At 39.6% G+C, this 22,247-nt stretch overlaps 1 protein-coding gene across 1 annotated transcript in view; it reads right to left on the reverse strand.

Annotated features, from left to right (window-relative positions):
* Positions 1-9,282: 9,282 nt before the first annotated feature.
* The window catches only part of ELAVL2 (ELAV like RNA binding protein 2), an 80,190-nt gene continuing 67,225 nt past the window's right edge, over positions 9,283-22,247 (reverse strand). Inside the window, exons 5-6 of the mRNA XM_018568346.1 lie at positions 13,914-13,955; positions 9,283-10,544 (exon numbers count right to left, since the gene is read on the reverse strand). Coding sequence (XP_018423848.1) covers positions 10,217-10,544; positions 13,914-13,955 — 370 coding nt within the window. The 3' untranslated portion in view covers positions 9,283-10,216. The remainder of the gene's footprint in view (positions 10,545-13,913; positions 13,956-22,247) is intronic.

The raw sequence follows: 22,247 nt of genomic DNA on the forward strand, positions 1-22,247 counted from the left end.
ATACACATATATATATATATATATATATATATATCTATATATCTAAAAAAATAGCTTGGCTGGACTTTTACTTCAGATAGATTTTAAACTAATTAGATCCCTACTTGTTTTTATAAATATAATACTGATTTTTAATCAGAGCATAAGTTCTGAAGGGTAACCCGATACAATTGAAAGGTTTTTCTATACACCACCAATACATATTTTGGACAAGACATTAAAATATTCTAGGAAGAGAGTTGTACTTTAATGCCAATATTTCTGTAACCCTTTGGGTCATCCATAGCCTGCTTTTCTATGCCAACAATTTGCTCAATTTACGTTAATACCATTTGGTTGAATGTCTTTGAAATCCTCTTGTGCCCTTTGAGAGGAGCAGGGTATTACTGTTTTCTATAGAGTGATTATTATCAGGCTACCCGTGTGCCTTTGGAGTATTGTGTGTTGTGGAAAGGAAGCTGTGTTTACCTGCATATGTTATTAGATGCACAAATTATGCAAAAGAATAGTAATGTGCCGTTTCTGCATTTGAATGCATTATCTTGCAGAGGCGTTACTTACCAACTGATCTTCTGATCAAAGTGCATGAGCGATTTAAACAGTGGGGATAGAAGTCATTTGCTTGAGCTTTTTTGCAGTCTTGTATGATCTTCTGCAAATTGTATTGTCCATTTTTTTTTTGCAACTCAGAAAGGTACTGGATGATAGTCAGGGGTGGCTCTGTTCTCTTATGCAAGCTATTCCCCCAAGTAAAAATACCAATATCTATACATATAACGGAAGTGCAGGTTTTATTACAGTGTGTCTATCTCTACTAATTCCCCCCTAGTTTTTACTGTTTTGCGGCAGAGTGATAAAGTGACATCGAGGAGAATTCACCATAAGGTGATCCCTCTTTACCTGGGTGTGTGAATCCAGACTTTTGTTTCCTCCTTTTCCATTTTTCTCCTTTCCCCTTCCTTCTCCCCTCCTTTAAGATAGGCAGCACTGACTGAACCTGTCGATTACAGAGCTTTCTAAATGTGATGGGTTTGAACTCACCCTGAAAGAGGGCACCAGTCTTAGGTGATTTGAAAAAAATTCCGTTAGAATTACAGAAACCATATTTCTGGGAATCTTCCACAAAAACAACCAAAATAAACGGGTGGAAAATAAGCTGGCTGTCCGGGAAGATTCCCAGAAATACCGTTACAGGCAAGTCTAACAGGGAATTTCCCCAATCATCTTCCAGGACAGCAACCTGAAAAGCAGCAAGCCTACTTCAGCTGGGGACCACTACCTGTAGAACTTTATTGCTGAACATGAAGTCTTGTTGCAAGAAAAACTTCACTTACCAATTTAGATAAAAGGTAACCTGACTAGACCCAATAGCTGCTCTGCAGATTTGCTCCACTGAGGCTCTCGCCTTTCCTTTCATGATTTCTAAAAAATCTGACAAAATGTTCCTTAAATGGAGGAGGAACCTGCAATCCTTTAAAAACAAAATGTATGGTCTCAAGTAGCACCTGTGAAAACTGAAGTGGCATCTACCACTGGCTAATGAATGGAAGTTCTCTACCTTTGGGGCATTAGTGTAATAGCAGTAGAGAAGCAGAATAACTTCCCGGCTTCCAATAAATAAGTGGCCATCTTCAGCCAATACCCAAGGTCTGGCTCAGTATCGCTGAGAAAAAGAGCTGATGCTAAAACATCTAAGAGGTACTTGCCAATCAAGAGGAGTGCGCCCTGAAAGGAAAAAGTAGTGTAAGAGGCAGACAGTCCCTTACAGAGACCCTCACATATGACAGACTGTCAAGCCTGAAGGAGAAACATGGCCGAGAGGGAGAACAAGACACACTCTTACCCGAGATGTACTAGAGCACCAGGAAAGGAAGTGCAATGTCCTGGCTTAGGAAAAAAGCCGAAATGTGACCTGACAGGATCGGGAAGAGACCACATGTAGTCACAGGTTGGTTGGAGGAGCTATGTGAGGGAAAACCCTGAACACAAAAAAAAGCAAGCATACTAAGAAAAAAAAATTGCCAGCCAACATCTGGCTTTTAAAGTCAAAATCCTGATCCAGACCTGATTGGAAGTCAGGATGCATTCCTTGGAGAACTCCCTGGAATTACATTTCCCTGCATTACACAATGGAAACTACTCCTATGATGAATGGTGGAAGACTAAATGTAGGAATGGAATCAGATAGGCCCCTATCCCTTAGGGTTGCAGAAATTAGTTGAAAATCCAGCCGAAACGCGGTCCTTGGAACAAGATCCAGGCAATCTGGGAGAGCCCATAGAGAGTTGGACGAGGTCCAAGTGCTATGTCCGCTTCGGCCAGCTTGGTGCATTGAGAATCAACAGAATGTCCACCCTGTGGCTCCTGTGAAGCAGATGAGAATTGAGTCCCAGAGAAGCAAAGGTGGATATGGATGAATTATTCCCAGTCACCAGAGTATTGTAAAGGCTACAGGGTCACTGGACCTGGAGACATACCTGCTCAATAATTGAGCCTGAAGGCAAGAAAGTCAAGCTCCATTGTGCCTTACCTGTGACAGAGGTCTTGACCTTGTGGAGGAGACCCTTCTCTAAATTCTAGAAATAAACTAAGGAAATCCACCTTTCACATCTGGAATGTGCCCAGTGGACAGGCCTGGAATGTGAAGTTCTGGTGAGTTAGGCTGCATTCACTTGTGATTTTTGTGCTCTTTTTGCAGAGAAAAATCTGTCAGGCTAGATGTGTTTATGCTTCTAGATGCTTTAAATGATGCGCATTTACATGCATATGCGTTTAGATGCATCTGATACCAATCAAAACGTGTTAACATGCTTTTACATGCATTTGATGCATTTAAAAGATTCCCAGATGCAACTGACTTCTGTTTTAGATAAACACAGATAAAGAGACTGCAGATAAAAGCATCTAAACGCAAAGTGTGAATCGATTTATTGGAAATCATTAGATGCATATATACGCATTCAGAATAGCATATTCAAAGCATATAAATGCATCCAGTCGCACCTAGTGTGAATGTAGCCTTACTCTTAAAGAAACAAGACTTCTGCTTACCTGATAGCTGATGTTTGCCACAGCCGAGTCCTGGTAAGATCTTTGCAGTTGAGAAGTTCAGCATGAAAGGGATAACCAAAACGCTGAGAATGCCAGTATTTGGAGATGTCTGCCATCTCCTTGACCAACAAAAATAAATATCCCGAACACCTCTCCAGCCTGTCCGGTTGGTACCCACCATAAGATTCTTCTAGCCCAATGGAGTAAGAGATTTACCCAACTGCAGGGCTGGAAGCTCTGAGCCACCAACCAGAGACAACCTGAGTGTCAAGTGTCTCAGTAGGTCCAGAGACTGTAGATGGAACGTTAAGTTGTAACAAACTGTAGTGCAATTGGGCATACAGAACTGTCCCAAAGAAGGATACGATCAATCCCCACACCTTTATGCAAAAGGAGAGTTGGAGAGCTCCTGGACAACAGTTAAAAGAGAACTATGGGATGATTTTCCCCTTAGTTCTCTTTAGGGTCACGGGAGGACATATACTAACCTCCTCCCGTGACCCAAAGCTCCGTATATATAGCGAGCTTTTGCCCGCTATATACTGAGAGCGCCGCAGCCGGGACGGATCCTGACTATCGTGATCCACCCATCTGCGTGAGTGGCAGCTAGAGGCAGAGCCAGCTGCGCCCGCCCCTCCCCCTTTCATTCCTCCACTCAGCGCTGGAGGATCGGAGAGGGGGGAATCCCTGTGGGGCGTGGTGACAGACAGTCACCGCTCACTGCTGGGAGACGATAGGGAAGTGGGCGGATCGGCTGCATGTTTCTGCTCACTTCCCGATTAATAGAGCCAACCAATAATAGAGCCCCAACCGGCCAACTGCACTACCCCAGAAGGGCAATAATGCCTGGGTTCCTCAGGAGTCGACCCCCTGTAACAAGAGCCAAGGTCCTGGGAGTGTTTCAGGAGGTACCTCTGACTAAAGACAGCAAAGGCTTCAGGCAACCACAATCCAGCAGAGCTGCATCAGAGGTGGACTGAAAGAAAACAATGTCACAAGTCCTGGACGGTAGGAAACAATCTAAACTGAGGGACGAGGGGAGTGGGAGAGGTATTTAAACTGTTCTAATTGTGCTTCCTGTAAAGGGAGCAACCAATCATGTCTAAAGGTTGCTGTCCTGGAAGATGATGGAAATATAGCTTTAGTACAAGATACACCCTAAGATGGACAAACTTTCAAAACGCATACTATACAATGGCATTCAACGCCACATCCGCCTCGAATAAGTTAAAAAGTTGTGTTGATTTGTTTACAAAAATAATCCCTGCAGTTGTATCTCAAGGAGTCTTGGATTGATCCAGACGACACTGCACATCAGCAGAATACCATACTCACAAGTAAAGCATGGTGGTGGCAGCATTATGCTTTGGAGCTTTTTTTCTTCAGCTAGAACTGGGGCTTTTGTCAGGGAAGAGAAACTTGGGAACAGTTCCAAATATCAGCCAATTTTGGCACAAAACCTTCAGCCCTCTGCTAAAAAGATGAAGAGGAATTTCACCTTTCAGTAAGATAACGACCCAAAACATACCTCCAAACCAACAAAAGAATGGCTTCCCCAAAAGAAAATCAAAGTTTTGGAATGGCCCAGCCAGAGCACGGACCTGAATCCAATTGAAAATCTGTGGTAGTGACCTGAAGAGGGCTGTGCCTGTGCAATTTCACAGATTTGCAGCGCTTTGCAAGGAAGAGTTGGCAAAGATTCCCAAGGCAAGAGGTTCCAAGCTGATAAGACTCCTCCCCCGAAAGAATGTGTCAAAATCAAAAAGCACTTACGTTTTAGTTTAAGGATGTGCATATTTATGCAACCAAGTTATTGTAAGCTTTTACATTTTTTCCCCCTTTAAAGATTTCAGTTCATCTTTGAATTGCAGATTATGTGTCACATTAAAAGGTGCAATTTGCAAGGGTTTGGAATTTTCCATTTTGTCTACATGTCTTTTACCTTCTTTCTTGCCCTTTTATCTGTAAGTAAAAAAATGAAAAAACAGTACATATGGGAGCTTTGTTTTGCGGGGTTAACCATTTTATGTTTGAGATTGATTTTACATGTTTTCCCATTTTTGGTGATTCGATATTATAGTCCTGCTTTAAAGTTATTTACTTGAAATGTTGGAGAATAATCAGAATATTCACATTGTCACTTTTTTTGATCAGCAGAAGGAACCAGTGAGCGCTGCTGGGACAAAGGTGAATAAAGGGGATCGGGTAGGAGGAAAGTAATTATTGACTTGCTTCTTTTGCAGGCATGCCCGCATCTCTTTTTTTTAATAAGGTCACTTAAGGCTGGGTGCATACTGCTGAACACATTGGGGGGAATTTATCAAAACTGGAGCAGACAGAAACTGGAGCAGTTGCCCATGGCAACCAATCAGCATCAGTTTGCTCAGTTGGGATTTCAAAATGAGCAATAGAAGCTGATTCGTTGCAGTGCAAATCTGCTCCAGATTTTGTCTGCTCCAGTTTTAATAAACTCCCCTCATTGTGTTAAGGCAGCACTTTCATTTGATACCAATTCAACCAAAACAGGTCTAAGCACTATTTTTGTCATTACAAATTTACAGTATTGCATTGGCAAGGTGTGTTGATGATCCATTCAGAATGGTATCAAGTGTTCCCACAGTGCAGTGGTGTGAACAAGGCCTTAATGCTCTGCAATTTCATTAGAGGTTGAAAAGCCATGGCACTTATATTTTTATTCCGTTAAACAAGCACGTGGAGGAATTGGTTTACACTGCGAATACAAAGCAGTCATTAGCACAATGATGTGTGTCACAAAGGGACAAGAAAAAAAAGGGTAAGGTGAGCAGAGTCTCCAATGGAAAGGTGGGGCGTTAAGATCCTGGGGTCCACTATGGTATAGGATGTATGTTGGTAACCTTTTATTTCAACTTTCAGTGGTTTAAAGGGATATTAAAAAGTCAAAATATTTGTGGCTTAAATCACAAAACGGATGCTGCTCCTTGATGTTCAAAGGTTTTAGATTCCTGCAGAATCAGCTGGTCTCCTGAATGGCCTGATATCCTATTTTAGGGTGGCTATTTTCCCTTGGAGGGTCCTATGAAGCCACCCTTGTGTGTTAGTAAGCTGTTTCTCCACGAACAGCACAGAAAGCCAGTCCCCTAGCTAGTAGATGAACAGCCACTGGAGATTGCTCTGCCCCTTGTGAGCTTGAACTGGAAAAGGAAGTCCAGGGAAGTTGAGCTGAGAGTTGAAGCCAGCTGTTTGACTAAGTGTTTGGGCACAAATATGAAGAGATACTTTGCTGGGCAATTTATATTTGTTCAATCTGGATTTAATGCAAGTTTGAGAGTTTAACACTAAGAATACTGCATCTGATAGGTTGAAACAAAACAATTTTTTTCTTTTTAAAGCCTGGCTGTTCCAACCATTTGAGAGGTGGAAAAATTAAACCCTGCCCAGTAAAAATGTATTCAAGTTAAAATAGTATCACTAAAATGTTAGTTAAATTCTTGAAGGGACCAAGTGCATTTTATCCCAGAGCACAAAATTCAAAATATTAAAGTGACATTACACCCTCAGATTTTTTAACATAAACCAATACTGTAATGTGTGCCTTACTGACTTTAACATTCACTTATAAAGCCATCCACAACTCTGCCCCCGGATATATCTCCAACCTAGTCTCAAAGTATCACCCTAACCGTCCACTCTTCGAGACTTCTTGCTTTCCAGCTCCCTTGTAAACTCCTCCCATACTCGCTTCCAGGACTTCTCTAGAGTCTCCCCCATCCTCTGGAAGTCTTTACCCCAACCTGTCCGTCTATCTCCCACCTTGACTGCCTTTAGGCGATCCCTAAAGACTCATCCCTTCAGGGAAGCCTATCCCACCTCAACCTAACCACTGAACCGTCACTTTCTCAAACAATTCCTCGCCACATAGCTACCTCCTCATGTATCACTTCCCCCTCCCTTTTAGATTGTAAGCCCCCAGGGGCAGGGCCCTTCTTACCATCTTGTCTTGAGATTGTAATGTCTTCCTTATATTGTAAAGCGCTGCGCAAACTGTTGGCATTATATAAATACTATGTAATAATAATCAAGTGCATGTAGGTTTCACAAAACTCCGCCCCACCTCTGCCAAGCAGACCTGAAGGGGAGCTTATGATACAGAGCTGATTGAGTATGAATAGTCTGTATAACTTTCTCCAGGGCACGTCCAGGAAACCAAAAACTGAGAAAAGTATACCAACTATACTGTCTTAGTCAGCGCCAGCAGGGCTGTGTGGTCAGCCTCAGCATTGCCTGGATGCACTTTGGGGAAGTTATAAAAACTATTCTGCCACAGTAGAGGAGAGTCATATGAAATCAGCACAGGAGGGGGTGGTGGCTACAGTGCAGCCTGTACCTTCCACAAAGCCCAAAATTGGGCCTTTGCCTGTGGTGAAGCTACAGCAAGCACAGACAGAATAAGAAAAAAAAAAAAAAAAAGGGGTTTTCACACAAAACTGAGTTACTAACCAAACGGGACCAAGTGCTACAAGCACTTGGTTCCTTGGGGTATTCAACTCAAGTTTTTAGAAGGTAGTGACTATTCTTTAATTTGTGAGCACAGCTTCAGAAATGTGTTTTTGCTGTGCGAAATAAAAAAAATAAAAAACTTTCAACAAAAAGACAACTGGCTTTACAGATTTATTTTTTGCATAGCAAAATGTTGACATCCAGTGGTTCAGGAAGTCAAGCACTGATGTGAATGTACATTATGTAAAGTGCTGTTAAACTGATGGCGCTAAATACCGGCAATAAAAAAAAAACAAACAAAACTAGCTCTTTTCCCTTCAACTTTTTGTTTATTGATGTACTAAACATGAAAAATACAAATGATTTAAACACAAAATAAAAAAAACACATACTGCCTGTTAAATACTCAACAGAATATACAGTATATTTTAACAAATGTGTTAATAAAGTCATACAGTACAAGAGTTCAAATAAACACCAGCCTCACATTTTTATCAAGTGCTCATAGAAACACTGCAAAGTGAGGCACAATTTTCATGCTGTTTTCACAATGCCTGCTATATTAGTGTTTAGTATAATTGTAACAGTATTTCCAATACTGCAAAAATATTATATATTTATATGTGTATATAAATGTCCCATAAATATGTTTTCCCCCAAAGCAGCTTTAAGAAACATTAAATACTGTAGTCAACAGAGGTAAAAAAAACAAAAAAAACAACATTTCTTTGAGGAACAAAAAAAAAAAGCATGAAAATTTGCCTGAACACTTTGACACACTTTGCACAGTAAATGTACTGGACTATCATAAAATATATGTAAATACAGAATAAACCAAAAGATAATTAAATTTTTAATGCATAGCAAACATTGCTTTGCCCATAAAGAAAACATCTGAATTTGGGAAGGAGGGGGAAAAAATCCTGCTTCCATTGATTCTGGAAGGCATAACAAAAAAAAAAACAAAAAAACTTTTTACCCTCGCATCTAGTTATTACTTAACTGTTTATACTCAAATTATCCAAAACCAAATTAATTTAGGGATAAATGTAAAGGAGAAAAAAAAAAACAAACAAAAAAAAACATTTATGCCAGAGATAAAACTGAAAACACTAACACTTTATACCACAGATTTTCATAAAATAAAACTGGCAATGCCAGTTTAAACTTGTGGTGGGGGAAGGAAATCAAACTTTTTGTTACCAACATAAAATATGTAGATTACAGGTAACTTATATAGTTACATAAAACTAAAATCTGTACACAATTTATGAAAATTATATATTAGCATAAGAAAGCAAGCATAATGCTTCATAAACTTAAAGCAAGCCATACAAAATGGCGGAATGAAAAAGTTCAGGATGGTGAACACAACCACAGCAAGCCTCTAGTGAGTTGCAGTCACCATCATGACTTATCTGATTTTAAATTTTATGTTCATATTTACAACACAAAAGCTCAGGTGCCAGTTTAAACAAAATTACGTTAATTGACAAAATTGTGCCACTTTGCAGGTTGGCAGTGCCACCAAATGTGCAACTTCTTTCCTTACATAAAAGTATTAAATTGTACAAATAAAACAAAATTAACTCTTCTAACAAGACTACAAGTACATCACTAAACACCATGAGCTCCATCTGAAGGGAATACTTTAGGAAGAACAGATTTCTTTCCACCCAAACCTTTCCCCAATTTAATTATCTCTGCTAGCTCATATATATATATATATGTATATCTATATATACTTTAATTTTTGTCTCATTTTGTCTTAAAATGAGAAATTAATGTGAGCAATTTCAGGATAACCAGGACAGAGACTGAATAAAACACCCAGTCCTGCTAATTTCATACAAATACATTAACAAAAACCCAAAGGAATTAAATGAAAATCTCATCTTTTCTATTAGTAACTTTCATTCTCTCCCATCTTTAGTATCCCTTTCTTCCAAAAATAATGATCACACAAACATCCTGGTAAGTTTTAAAAGCTCACAAGGTTGTCATATGAAGTAGATTTTGCAAAGTATTCAAGTCAAAATAGTTTGTTCCAGGACCAGTAAAAAGTTTGTTCAAATTTTTTTATTTTCATTTTTTATAAAAATAGATGCTTTTTTGTCATTTGAAACCCACATCAAAGAGGTTCTTATCTCTTTGGCAAGGTACTACTTTATGAAAAGTCTCCAGTAATCTTACAATAGGCGTTATAACTGAGGCTGCTCTTGCCTCTAAACATAAGTTACAACATAAATATAGGTTTGTTTCTTAAAAATAAAACAAACCCAAACCAAATCTAAAATAAAGTTCATAAACAAATGAATAGCATTAAAGGCGTACATAAAAAAACAAAAACAAACACCTTCTCTAACATACACCTAAAGGCAGAATAAAACAAAACATGTACTTTCTTCTCATTGCAGAAACATTTTAAAAGACTTCATAACCTCAAGGCTTTAGAATGCAATGAGACAGGTAAAAAACCCTGTTACCTAGCGTCCATATTCAAACATAAAAAATAAGATATTCAAAGACCAATAACAAATACATGTCCTAAAGTTACCAAACCACGCTTTGACTTACCTCACCCCATTCCCACACACACACACTGCTTATAAGAGCTGTTATCAAAGTGTAAAGTTTCTAAACTTGCTTTTGACATTTGTGTGTCATCAGGAGTGAGGTTACCTTCTTAAGCTTTGTGCGTTTTACTTGTTTTGAAAGACACCTGCAAAACTCTGTCACCCAAGCGGTACCCGTTAAGGCTGGCAATAGCCATTGCTGCCTCATCATAGTTTGTCATAGTCACAAACCCAAAGCCTTTGCACTTGTTTGTGTTGAAGTCACGGATGACCTTAACATTGGTGACCGCTCCAAAAGGGCCAAACATCTGCCACAGAATACTTTCATCTGCGTCGGGTGCCAGGTTGTATACAAATATACACCATCCAGTGCCAGCATGCCCAGGAAAGTTTATTCCAGCCAAACTTGTCATACCATCAATGGTCATAGGCGAAAACCTACTAGAAATGTGAAAGAAAAAAGGTTAGCCAATGCTTCTAATCTGTGTGATAGAAAACATGCAATTACCAAAAAAATATTTTACAACAATGCTAAAGACCACAGTTATTTGCAGATAGCCACAACACTATATCAGAAACTCAACAAAAAGTAATTTCAGAAAAAACCCCCCAAAAAAACACATGAATGTGGGCTAGCTTACATCTACAGTATGTGCATTTAATGAACACCTTTCTCTATAACTAAATTCATTTCTATGTGCCCCTGAAATGCACATTACTGCAGAAAAATGGCGCAGTTGGTATGTCACTAAATAACAGAAGGGAAATTATACGAACAACCTAAAGAAAACAAGTCACAGTCATAAGCATGTCAGGAAAAAAAAAGTTCCATCTTTGAGAGACTAGATACACCAGAACCTCACTGGATTATGTGATATCAGATTATGCTTGAAAACAGTGAGCCAATTTATTGAAAATTCTAAATCCACCAAAAACTGATTGTCTTTGTTTATGTTGAAGAGATAAAATACCTAAATATGTATCTCTGGTCAGTGACATCCCCATTTTCAAATGTATTTTTATTGCACATTATGGAGACTATAAAAGGGGGTGGGGTCCTGGACATGAAATGTAGGTGGAAGCACCTACAAACCTTATGAGGACAGAAAAAAGACAGGAATTGTGTTGGGTTATTCAAGACACAAGCAGTGGGCTGACTCAGCCTACAGAAAAAAAAAGAACACCTGTTAAAGAGACCCTTTCACAACCTATTAACCTGACAAGTAAACCATCAATCTTGCAGTAGGCCCTGCCTACTGTACAAATTTGAAATTTCAAATCAGCCCAGCAATTAAAGAAATTCAGCTTATTGAAGAGATGGTCACTGAAAGCCACTTTTAAAGAGGTATCGACAGCAGGCTTTTTATGCAGAAGGTTTAGTTGCCGATCTTTCACTACAGCAGAAACTCTGCTTTGACATGGGGAGATAGGTAAGGAAGCCTCATGAACTGACACTCCCCAGAGGTTTCCATTTTCTTCCTGAATTTTGGGGCTGATAACACTGCTTGAAAGTTAAAATACCGCAGCAGACAGGTGACTAGAAGTATACTTTATACAGATTGCTTGTGTTTAGTTGTGAGCCCAGAATGGTGAAATGGGGAGTGATTTACTAAAGGCAAACAGGCTATTCACTTTGCAAGAGAATTTGCACTTTGCAGGAGAAGTTTCCCTTCGCTTAGTAAATGTGGAGAAATGTCGCTTTGTAAAGAATACCCAATCATGTGCAAGAAAAAAAAAAGCTTTTTTCCTTTAACATGATTGGGTGACGATAGGCAGAAGTGCTGCCCCTCATTCACTAAACTAAGGGCAAACTTCCCCTGCTAAGCGCAAATCCCCTTAGGAGTCAAAAGCCTATTTGCCTTAAGTGATTCAACCCTATGTTCCTTAAAGAGCTTATTTTTTTTGTTTGCATTAACTATTTAAAAAATATAAACTGCAATGCACAGGTAGAAAGAAAAAGACTGAATGCATTATACATAAGCTTGTAAAATAGGCATAACCACTCCCCTGATTTAAAACTAATCTAAGCGACAGGTTGGAGAACTAAGTGTACCCCAATCCAAGCTGAAACTAGAGTTGTATGGACATTGTTCCAATAACATTCTTTATGTCAAAGTATTCAGTGCTCTCTAAATCCAGGAAAAATACAGCACAGAAAAAATCAATGCCCCCTCTGCAAATACTCAGAAAATGCCAACCACATTAGTGAAAAAATGTGACAGAGGAAACCAAAACAGAAAAAAAGGTGCACTTTAATATCAAAAATATGATGTAAAAAGATTGTTACCTTATCAAATTTGTATTACAATGCAGGTGCTTGATTTTTTCAATAAACTGTCTCATGATATATGCAGAGCTTATCTTATCTGATTTTTGTTTATGTAAATAATTTTCATGGTGTAAATGGTGTTTAAATTAGAAAGCCATAGCAAAGAAAATGGTACAACCATTTTCATACTGGTCTAAATGTTTCACTGTTTGAGGTGCACATTTTTATAAAACATTCCTTTTGTTTAGCAGTGTGCAACAATTAAACTGTATGAACTTGAACAGTGTTTAAAAGCAACACAACATTGCAAATAAAACTAGATAATTTTCCTAATTGCATCAATAGTTTATAAAGATATAAAAAATAATAGTAATAATGGATATGAAATGCACAGGTTTAAATTAAACCGGAGGAATGAAAAGGAAAAAAATTCAGTTAAAAAGCATTGTGAGCTAAAAGGGAACCTGTGCTTCATATGCACTGCAAAACAATAGGTTCACTGAAATGCCTGACTACCCATGCTGCTTCACTACCCCTCTGTATTCCCTTTGGAAGTGAAGGGAACAATTCCTGTATCAAGTGCCAAGTTTCTCTGTGGCTGGAGCTTACACAGGACTACAGACTCTCTTCCTGCCCAAGTGATTGTAGCAGTGCCTAGCAATTGAACGCTCAAGCACCCAAACATTTATGTTGGAAGGAAGTGAGAGTCACAGGGGGTGATTTACTAACCTAAACACACGCACGCACCAGGTGTGTGTGATTTTCACACAGCAAAACGTATTTATCAACCAAAAAGTCTCTAAAAGCATATTTCCACTAATGCCATATATGGAAAAATCATGCACATGATGCATATATAATGCTGCTTTACAGTTTAGACAAAAATGGTTAGCTCATGCATTTACATTCCTGCATTCATCAACGCAAGCAACATAACATAGAGCTAATTTACACCACATTACCTTGCAATTCATTGCAGGGCTTTGCACAACACACCTGCTGGGTGTGTACATACTACAAAGGTGTTTCGATTCCTCCCATAGATCATGCTGGGAGGGAACACACTACAGAGGTGTATACATGTTCGTGGTGTGTTTAAAAGGTTAGTAAATCAACCCCACAGTCTCCAACTATATCTTCTCACTCTTGGAGGATAAATAGGATGATGGGAGAGTGAAGAGAAGAGTGAATATGCCAGAACAGGGGGTAAACATTAAAGCAAACCTGTTTCTTGCAATGGCAAAGCACAATTAAGCCAAGTTTTTAAACATTTCATACTTTCATGACCAATGGAAAAGTTTCTAAGGCTCTATGCAAATCTGAAAGCACAACAAATTCCTGTGATTTATATAAAAGCCTAAGCAAATAAAAAGGATGATTTAAATTAGGTTTAATGCTACTACATAGCTGAAAAGTATGATGATGGTACACAAAATTACTTCCAAAACCAGACATGCATACACTGAACGAAAACAAAAAAAAACCTTTACAGTACAGAAACACTAGCTGATTAGGGGAAAAAGTCTACAGCAATTTACCTCTTTACTCCTCCATAAGCCATATTGAGCAGATTGTCCAACCTGCAAGACACATTTAGCAGATTGTTCAGTCTTGGCATATACTGCCTCTTTACATGTTAAATTAAGTATCAATACTCAACTCGACGTATTTAAGTCTTAAGACAACTGAACATAAAAAAAAAAAATATTGACATCAGTCTGCTAAGAGATCTTGGATCTTTAGTTTGAACCTTTAAACCCAATAAGCCCCTTATAGCAGTATAAAGCGATTGCAAACCTAAAAGTCTATTTTTAGGTTTTCCCAGCTGCCTCAGTTTGCAGCCAACTAAAAGGACTACAGTACTCAAATATACTTAAAACTGGTGTCCTATTCTACCATAAGTTCTTTTAACAGAAGACCATGTTCTCCGCTTATACGTTTGCTTGTTCTTAGGATTGTACATGGAGGCTTATGAATTCTACAAAAATGCATCTACCCCGTCCCTTAAAAAGTATAACAGATGCATGCAAACCAACATCAGAAACCTCACTCCCAATTGCTTATAGTGTTAAGGTAATAATGTGGTTACTTTACAAAAAACATGAAAGTAGATACAAGTTCTATTTAGTTGCAAATCTTTGCTAAACTTAAGGCAATGGACATAGAGTCTGCTAAGGGAAATCTGCAAAAACGTTTTTCAGGAGGGTACGGTACGGAGTGAATACTGAGAAACCATATGATATGCAATGTTCCTGAAGAAAACTAAAGATACAGGTCAAGTCTGATGGGAGAGGTCAGCTGCTGGCTTTTTATATAGATCAAGTGTCCAGGGTGAGTGCTTAGAATAGTTCTTGACCTACCCCATCTTAAAGTCTCATTCCTCCTCTTAAAACAGGGGGTGTGCCTACTTATTTCACATTCTCCAGCATTAAAAAGTGACTTCCTAATAAAGGCTACAATTAGTGTGCAGAACTGGGAACTGATGGAGAGATTTTAAACCCCTAAGCCCTTGTGAGAAACCATAAGGTTATTCAACTCTCCAGCATCTACCAAAACATGATTAGTTTGAGATGGGGATACTAAATGTTAATCTGTACCCAGACTTTGCACATTAAAGAACTTCCGTCAGAATAAAAATGAACCCTTGCAGTGGGGCTACCCCAACACTGCAAGGGTTAAGTGCTGGTTTTCGTCTATGGTCTAATATGACAAAAATACACTCTCCTGTACTGCCTGACTGCTCCCTGCAGCCCCTCTCTCACTCCACCGAGTCGATGGAATGTCCCTCGGCGTCCTTTAGTCTAATATACTGTATTAGACATGATGACTCACAGATCCTTAAGACTGCTGGAGTGGAGGGGGAGAGGCTGAAGGCACTAGTCTATCACCCAGGCGGGACAGAGGTTTAGGGGAGTATATCTGTTTTTAATTTAGACCCTAGACGAAAACAAGCACTTGGGGTAGCCTCACTGCAAGGGTTAGGTTCTATTCTGCCCGAGGTTCTCCTTTAAGGTATTTACACATTCTAAAACAAGCAGGAAAAAAACAAGGACTTCTAAAAATTCCTCTTCAAAGTTCTCAATTGAGGCAATTAAATCCTCCTATTTTCTCTACAATCTGGGCAAATGTCCACTTTAAATTAACTATGATGTAAGTAAAAACAAAACGAGCATCATGCATATAAAAGCATCATTCACACAAGTAGCAACAAAGAAACTAGCAGAATAGATATATGTAAGGCAAATGCCAATATAATTGCCTATTTTGAGAATATAAGTAAATAACGGCTATTGACTGAAAGGCTGGTTTCATATACCTTTTAGGTTGCCAGCTAAGATCCTTCCATGAAAGCCCATTCAAGCAGAATATAACTTTACCATCAGGCGTCTCAATCGGAAACCAGAATTGTTTTAGGCCAATTTTGTTGACAATCTTGTAATGAAATGTACAACATTTAAAAAAAAATATTTTACAGACATTTGAAGGTTAAGTGCATCGTCACAAAAAGGGATTTTTTTTTCTAATCCACCCTCCCTATATACTTACCTGCATTGTTGTCATCCTGTGGCCAGAATGTTCTTTGCGCTGGCCACAATAAAAGGTGGGTATTTTGGGTTGGGAACCTACTGCTGGGTGCAGACTGGTATTTATAGTTTTCTTTACAGGTCTTTATATAGTGCTGACAATATACACAGCGCTTTACATAACACGTATTGACATCAGTCCCTGCTCTCAAGGTGCTTCCAATCTAAGGTCCCTATCTCCTATGCATACAGGGCCACTTTAGACAGGAGCCAATTCATCTATAGAATGTGGGAAGAAATCAGAGTACCTGGAGAATAAGCACAGGGAGAACATGCAAACTCCTTGCAGATCGTGTTCTGAAAGATATGAACTGGGGACCCCGTGTTTCAAGGCAGAATGCTAACCAATGAACCAGTATGCTGCCCAGTATATAGTTAATGTTTATACATATTCCCTTTAATGCATGCAATGCATTCTCCAAGACAAGGGACTAAAAGCTGAAAAGTGAGTTACACTCTATAATCTGAGAACTGGCCATGCACAGAATTTACAAATACAACCTTTTCCTTTTAACATTAAACAGTGTATTTAATCACCCTCCACTAAAAAAGGCACAGGTCTTTATTTGGGAGAGGCCCCATGCAAATATAAAAGTATTAAGCTATATGAACATCTCTTTTTATCATCCTTACTGGGACAATGTGGAAATGATGGAAAGTGAACAGAGCAGCTAGCCAAATTAAGGTATGTTATTTAACCAAGATGAGTATTACCCAATCTGCCTCAATGCAGACTTTGATATAAAATTCTATGTCCAGTGACCTCCCTATAAAATGTTTAGATTGTGAGTGAGCATGATAAACTATTTTACTGAAAAAGTCACCAATTAAATATAGTGGGGGGAAGAAAATGAAGCCACCACATGCAAATACTAGTAAGCTGCAATATATTACATTTTTGTTCTAAGGATTAGATGCACGTATCTAGGCACATGATCACATTCACTTGTGAAAAGAGAGTCCTATGTGATAGCGACAGGTACTCAATGTAGACAAAAGGGGTTTTATTAGACACATAAGATCTCCAACCAACACAGATTTGGGGCAGAGTACCAAGATTTGACAGCTCTAAACACAGGCTCAAAACTAAGTGGTACCGGGAACATTCAAGCCTTGTGGAGATTTGGGAGTAGTAAGCCAATGGCAGTGGTCCCAGACCCTGAGGAGCAAAGTGAATCCATGGACCGTAAGGGGGAGCAGAAGCAAGTTGTGCAGTGCTTTTATGGCAGGTGACTACCAAAAACATAACAACCAGCATTAAAAAAAAAACTCCTGGAGAGAACAACGTCTATGAGATGAATCAATCATCTGAAAATCGAAAAAAAGCTTTTGCCAAGGGGATTATGCAGGTGATGGGAACAATATTACAAGATCCAGTTCAACTGTATATAACGTTAAATTGCTAATCTTAGTCAAGGAAGGCAATAGTTGAAACTGTCAAGTGTTTTTGCCATCTGTGTCCTTGTAGGCCTAACAGAAAATGGGAAAATATTGACAGTGTGGGAACTCCCATCTTCGTTGTTACCAGAATAAGTTTCCCCATTGGAAGATTTCCCTCTATTCTGTTCTAGTGACCCAAGATTTTGGATATTTTTTCAACTTGTGTCCCAGTATTAATGGTCACCAGGGAAAATCAAGAGTGAAGTTCCCTAGTAGAGACACAGCAGTAAATACCTGACAAGTGTTCTAACCATTCAAAACTAGGAAAAAAGTATCTTGACTTTAGATACACTACAAATTTGGAAACTGGTAAATATAAACACACCCACGTCAGGAAACTAGAGGAACACCATAAAAAGTCCCCATCCATAAACAGGCAACCACAAATTACCGTTAGCCCCAGCACTCACCCCTTGTGCAAGGCTGCAAAGCATAAAATCAAATTGTAAAAATATAATATTTGCCTGCAAGAAACGCCTGTGCTATTTAATACATAGTTACATAGTATTTGAGGTTGAATAAAGACACAGGTCCATCAAATTCAACCTTTGTGTGTCTGTGTAATTGTACATGTGCGTACACAAGTACCTGTACCCCTGTATGTTAGTCTCTGAGGAAGATATCTAATTGATTTTTGAATGATTCAATACTCTCAGCTTGTACCACTGCTTGTGGCAACAAGTTCCAGACTTTAACTGCTCTTACTGAAAAAACAAACAAAGCCCCTACGCCCTTTGTGATTAATTTTTTTTTCCAACCAATTTTAGGTGGTGGCCTCTAGTCCTCGTTATGGAGTTTACTGTAAAAACTTTATTGCTGATGTTGCCATGACCACTTAACATTTTGTACCATCAAAATCATGTCCCCTCTCAATCACCTCACTTCTAGCGTGAACAAGTTTAGATTTAATAACCTTGTCTTATAGCTTAGGTCCTGCAGCCCCTTAATTGTTTTCGTTGCCTTTCTCTGGAACCTTTCCAGCTCCAGGACATCTTTTCTGTGGATTGGTAACCAAAACTGGACCACATACTTCAGTTTTGATCAAAACTGGAGCAAACAGATTCTGGAGCAGTTGCTCATAGCAGCCAATCAGCTTCTTTCTTCAGTTTTTCAGTTAAGATTTGAAAATGAAAGAAGCCGATAGGTTGCCATGCACAACTGCTCTAGATTTTAATAAATTCCCCTCAGGGTCTTTTGCAATAAAAAGCCTTCCTGCTAGCAATTTTCAACTACTTTCAGTACCACTTTTATTTTTATGATGGTCTCTCTTTCTTAATGGCCATTTTCTTGCCATTGTGAGAGCAATATACTAACTCCAACAGTGCAATCTTGTTATAATAATGCTTCTGGTGGTGAAAATAAAATTTGATATGGCTTGGTTTACCACAATAGTCTAAGCTCAGTTTTTAGTGTTTGGCTATAGCTTACTGACCTAATTTTCTTTTGAGGTGGTCATGCAGCCAATATGCATGACTGTCTCTCAACTGCCATTTTTCTTTTCTGTGGCTGCAATCATTTTTATATTTACTTTTTTGCCCATTCAGCATGATTTAACACCATTTATTACAATGATCCATTATCTACTTTTTTAAGGTGGTAACTTTTGCCAGTTTGTTGAATTTGTTTGTGTTGCCATTTGCCCTTACATCAATCTGCACCTTTTTACACAGACAGCATAATTTTTGGGCATTTTGGGGTTGATATTTAGGCTAGGTCCACACGATTGCACGTCCCGGGTATCGCTGAGGTCTGAACCTAGTCTTAATGGAACATTTGAACATTCATTTGTCTCATTGCCTTGACAAAGATGGACTGCCATCCATCAAAACTTGGGCAGAATAAACTAATCTGCTTGGACATACAGGTGAAACTCGAATAATTAGAATATCGTGCAAAAGTAATTGCAGTAATTGCTGCAAAAGGGGCCCAAACCAAGTACTGAGTACATATGCATGCTTGTCCTTTTCAGAGGTCGGATATTGTTCTATGTACAATCCTTGTTTTATTGATTGCATGTAATGTTCTAATTTTTTGAGGTTGTGGATTTGGGGTTCTTGGGGTTTTCATGAGCTGTAAGCCATAATCATCACAATTATGACAAATCACGTCTTGAATTATCTTGCTTTGCATGTAATGAGTCTATCTCATATATTAGTTTCACCTTTTAAGTTGCATTAGTGAAATAAATGAACTTTGCACAATATTCTAATTATTCGAGTTTCACCTGTACACTCACTGGCCTCTTTCTTAGGTACACCTTGTTAGTACTGGGTTGGACCCCTTTTGTCTTCAGAACTGCTTTAATTCTTCGTTGGTTTGATTCAACAAGCTGATGGAAACATTCCTTAGAGAGTTTGGTCCATACTGACATGATAGCATCACAGTTGCTGCAGATTTGTTAGCTGCACATTCATGATGCGAAGCTCCACCAGCCTGTACCGTTGATACAAGGCAGGATGGATCCATGCTTTCATGTTCTTTACATGAAATTCTGAGCCGACCATCCGAATGTTACAACAGAAAATAGAGACTCATCAGACCAGACAATGTTTTCCCAATCCTCTATTTTACAATTTTGGTGAGCCCTTGCAAACTGCAGCCTCCGTTTTCTATTCTTAGCTGACAGAAGGGGCACCCGGTGTGGTCTTCTGTGGCTGTAGCCAATCTCCTTCAAGGTTCAATGTGTTGTGTGTTCAGAGTTACTGTTGCCTATCAGCTTGAACCAGTCTGACCATTCTCCTCTAACCTCTGGCATCAACAAGGTATTCTTGCCCAGAGAGCTGGATATTTTCTCTTTTTCAAACCATTCTGTAAACCCAAGAGATGGTTGTGTATGAAATCCCAGTAGATCAGCAGTTGCTGAAATACTCAAACCAGCCCGTCTGGCATTAACAACCATGCCATGTTCAAAGTCATTTAAATCACCTTTCTTCCCCATTCTGATGCTCAGTTTGAACTTCAGCAGACCATATTCACCATATCTGCCATGTGATTGGCTGATTAGATATTTGTGTTAAAGAGAAGTCTAAGAGGTGTACCTAATAAAGCAGCCGATGAGTGTATACTTCTGTATGACCTGTGAGTGCCTCTAATATTTTCAAATGTATAATGTAACCTTCGGGACCTCAAAGCAGTGCAACTGAGGGGTGGCGAACACAGCAAATTGCAAAATAGCGGTTTGAAGGCCAGCAGGAAAGATTGAAATTCTACGTGGCTCTTAAAAGCTGGAGCAACAGCAGGTAGATGATTCATTGATGCTGTATGGTGTGAAAGAAGGAGCATGGGACACTACATCCAGCAGGGGAGGTCAGCACTAAATTCCAACCCTATAATCCCTTCTGTGATCAAACCAGCAGGAACAGGGAATTATGGTACCCAGTGATCTAAGTAAATTAGGTATCTTCTGATGCTTGGCCTGATCAGCCTACTAAGTGATTCTGAAGAAACAGGGCAAGCAAAGCAATGCTAGCTGCTCTTGAACCGAAAACGAACGCTAACTTTTATCAGGAGGGGGTCAGGAAACACAGGGTCCAGACATGGCCCTCCATAAGCCAGACTGAGAGCTACAATTGGAGACTACTCCACCAGTGATGCAGGTAACCTTTGACTGAGGGGGAGGCGTTTGTCAGTTGCCTATGCACCAGTCTGGTATAGTTATGGCCACTCTAGGCAGGAGTTGAGAAATGGCTTATGGTTACTCACATTTTACCAACTTATGCAGCAGAGATGAAACCTACAGACAGTAGCTGTGTATTCCTGTCTGGGAAAGACAGAAGTCTCAGCTAATTGTCAGAGGGATGCGAGGAGCTAAATGCTTGGGAGTGTCATACCGAGAGCCATGACCAACTGTAAAATCTGTCAGGGTTATTCACAAAAGGGTGAAGTTTGGAGAAGGCAGGAAAAGTGAACAATCTAGGACAACATAGCTGAACTGGAAAGTGAGCTGAATTGGAGAATTTTTCCAAATAAGCCATTTTGGCATAGATTGTTCACTTCACCCTTCTCTAAACTTCTCACCCTTTTGTGAATAACCCTGTGTAAGTTGAAAACACAGGAGAAACATCATGTAGCGATCACTGGTAGATTGCGGTGTCCTGGGTCTTCTCTGGATCCTCGCTGCTCTCCCCCATCTTCTCCTCGGGAATACGAGAAGAAGTGAACGAAGCGATGCGGCAGGTAGGGGGGAGGAGGAGGAGGGGGCCGCTATCACAGAAGTAAGGCCGAGGAGAGAGAGACGCTCGGCCAGGATCTGACAGCCGGCAGCTCTCTCCTCACCACGCTCCCTCCTGCGCTGTCCCCACAGCTGCAGCGCTTCTTTTACTTCTCGGATCCCCTGCTGCCTCTGCCCAGGAAAGCAACGGGGATCCAGAGAAGAAGCTGAGCACCCTCGTGTGCGTGGCCGAGCGGGGGAGGATTGGTACATATCAGTGATATGTTCCGATCCTCTGTGCAGGACAAATACTGGAGCGATCAGCTGATCACTCCAGTGTTTGTGAATAACTGGGGACACACAGCACTATGCGTCCCCAGTTATGAACAGGATGTGATTGACATCACTTCCTGTTCATTCATGAGTTTCTCAATGGGGAGTAGCACTCTGTACAGAGGCCCCTCCCCATTAAGAAACTGGATGATCGTAAAATAGTTTCCGAATGAATGGGAAGCCTCTGTGCTTTCCATTCATTTAGAACATAGGCTGCAGGAAAAAGAGATTGAGGACTTTGTGTCAATTTCTTTTTCTATTTTAAAAGGGAAATATCAGGGGGCTGTTTAGACCCCTAATATTTCCAGAAACCCACCCCCAACAGTAAAAAAAATATTTAAATAAAAAATAATAAATCTTGGAGG

Source organism: Nanorana parkeri, unplaced genomic scaffold, assembly GCF_000935625.1.
Source record: "Nanorana parkeri isolate BGI_ZX_2015 unplaced genomic scaffold, ASM93562v1 scaffold1175, whole genome shotgun sequence".
Taxonomy (NCBI): Eukaryota; Metazoa; Chordata; class Amphibia; order Anura; family Dicroglossidae; genus Nanorana; species Nanorana parkeri.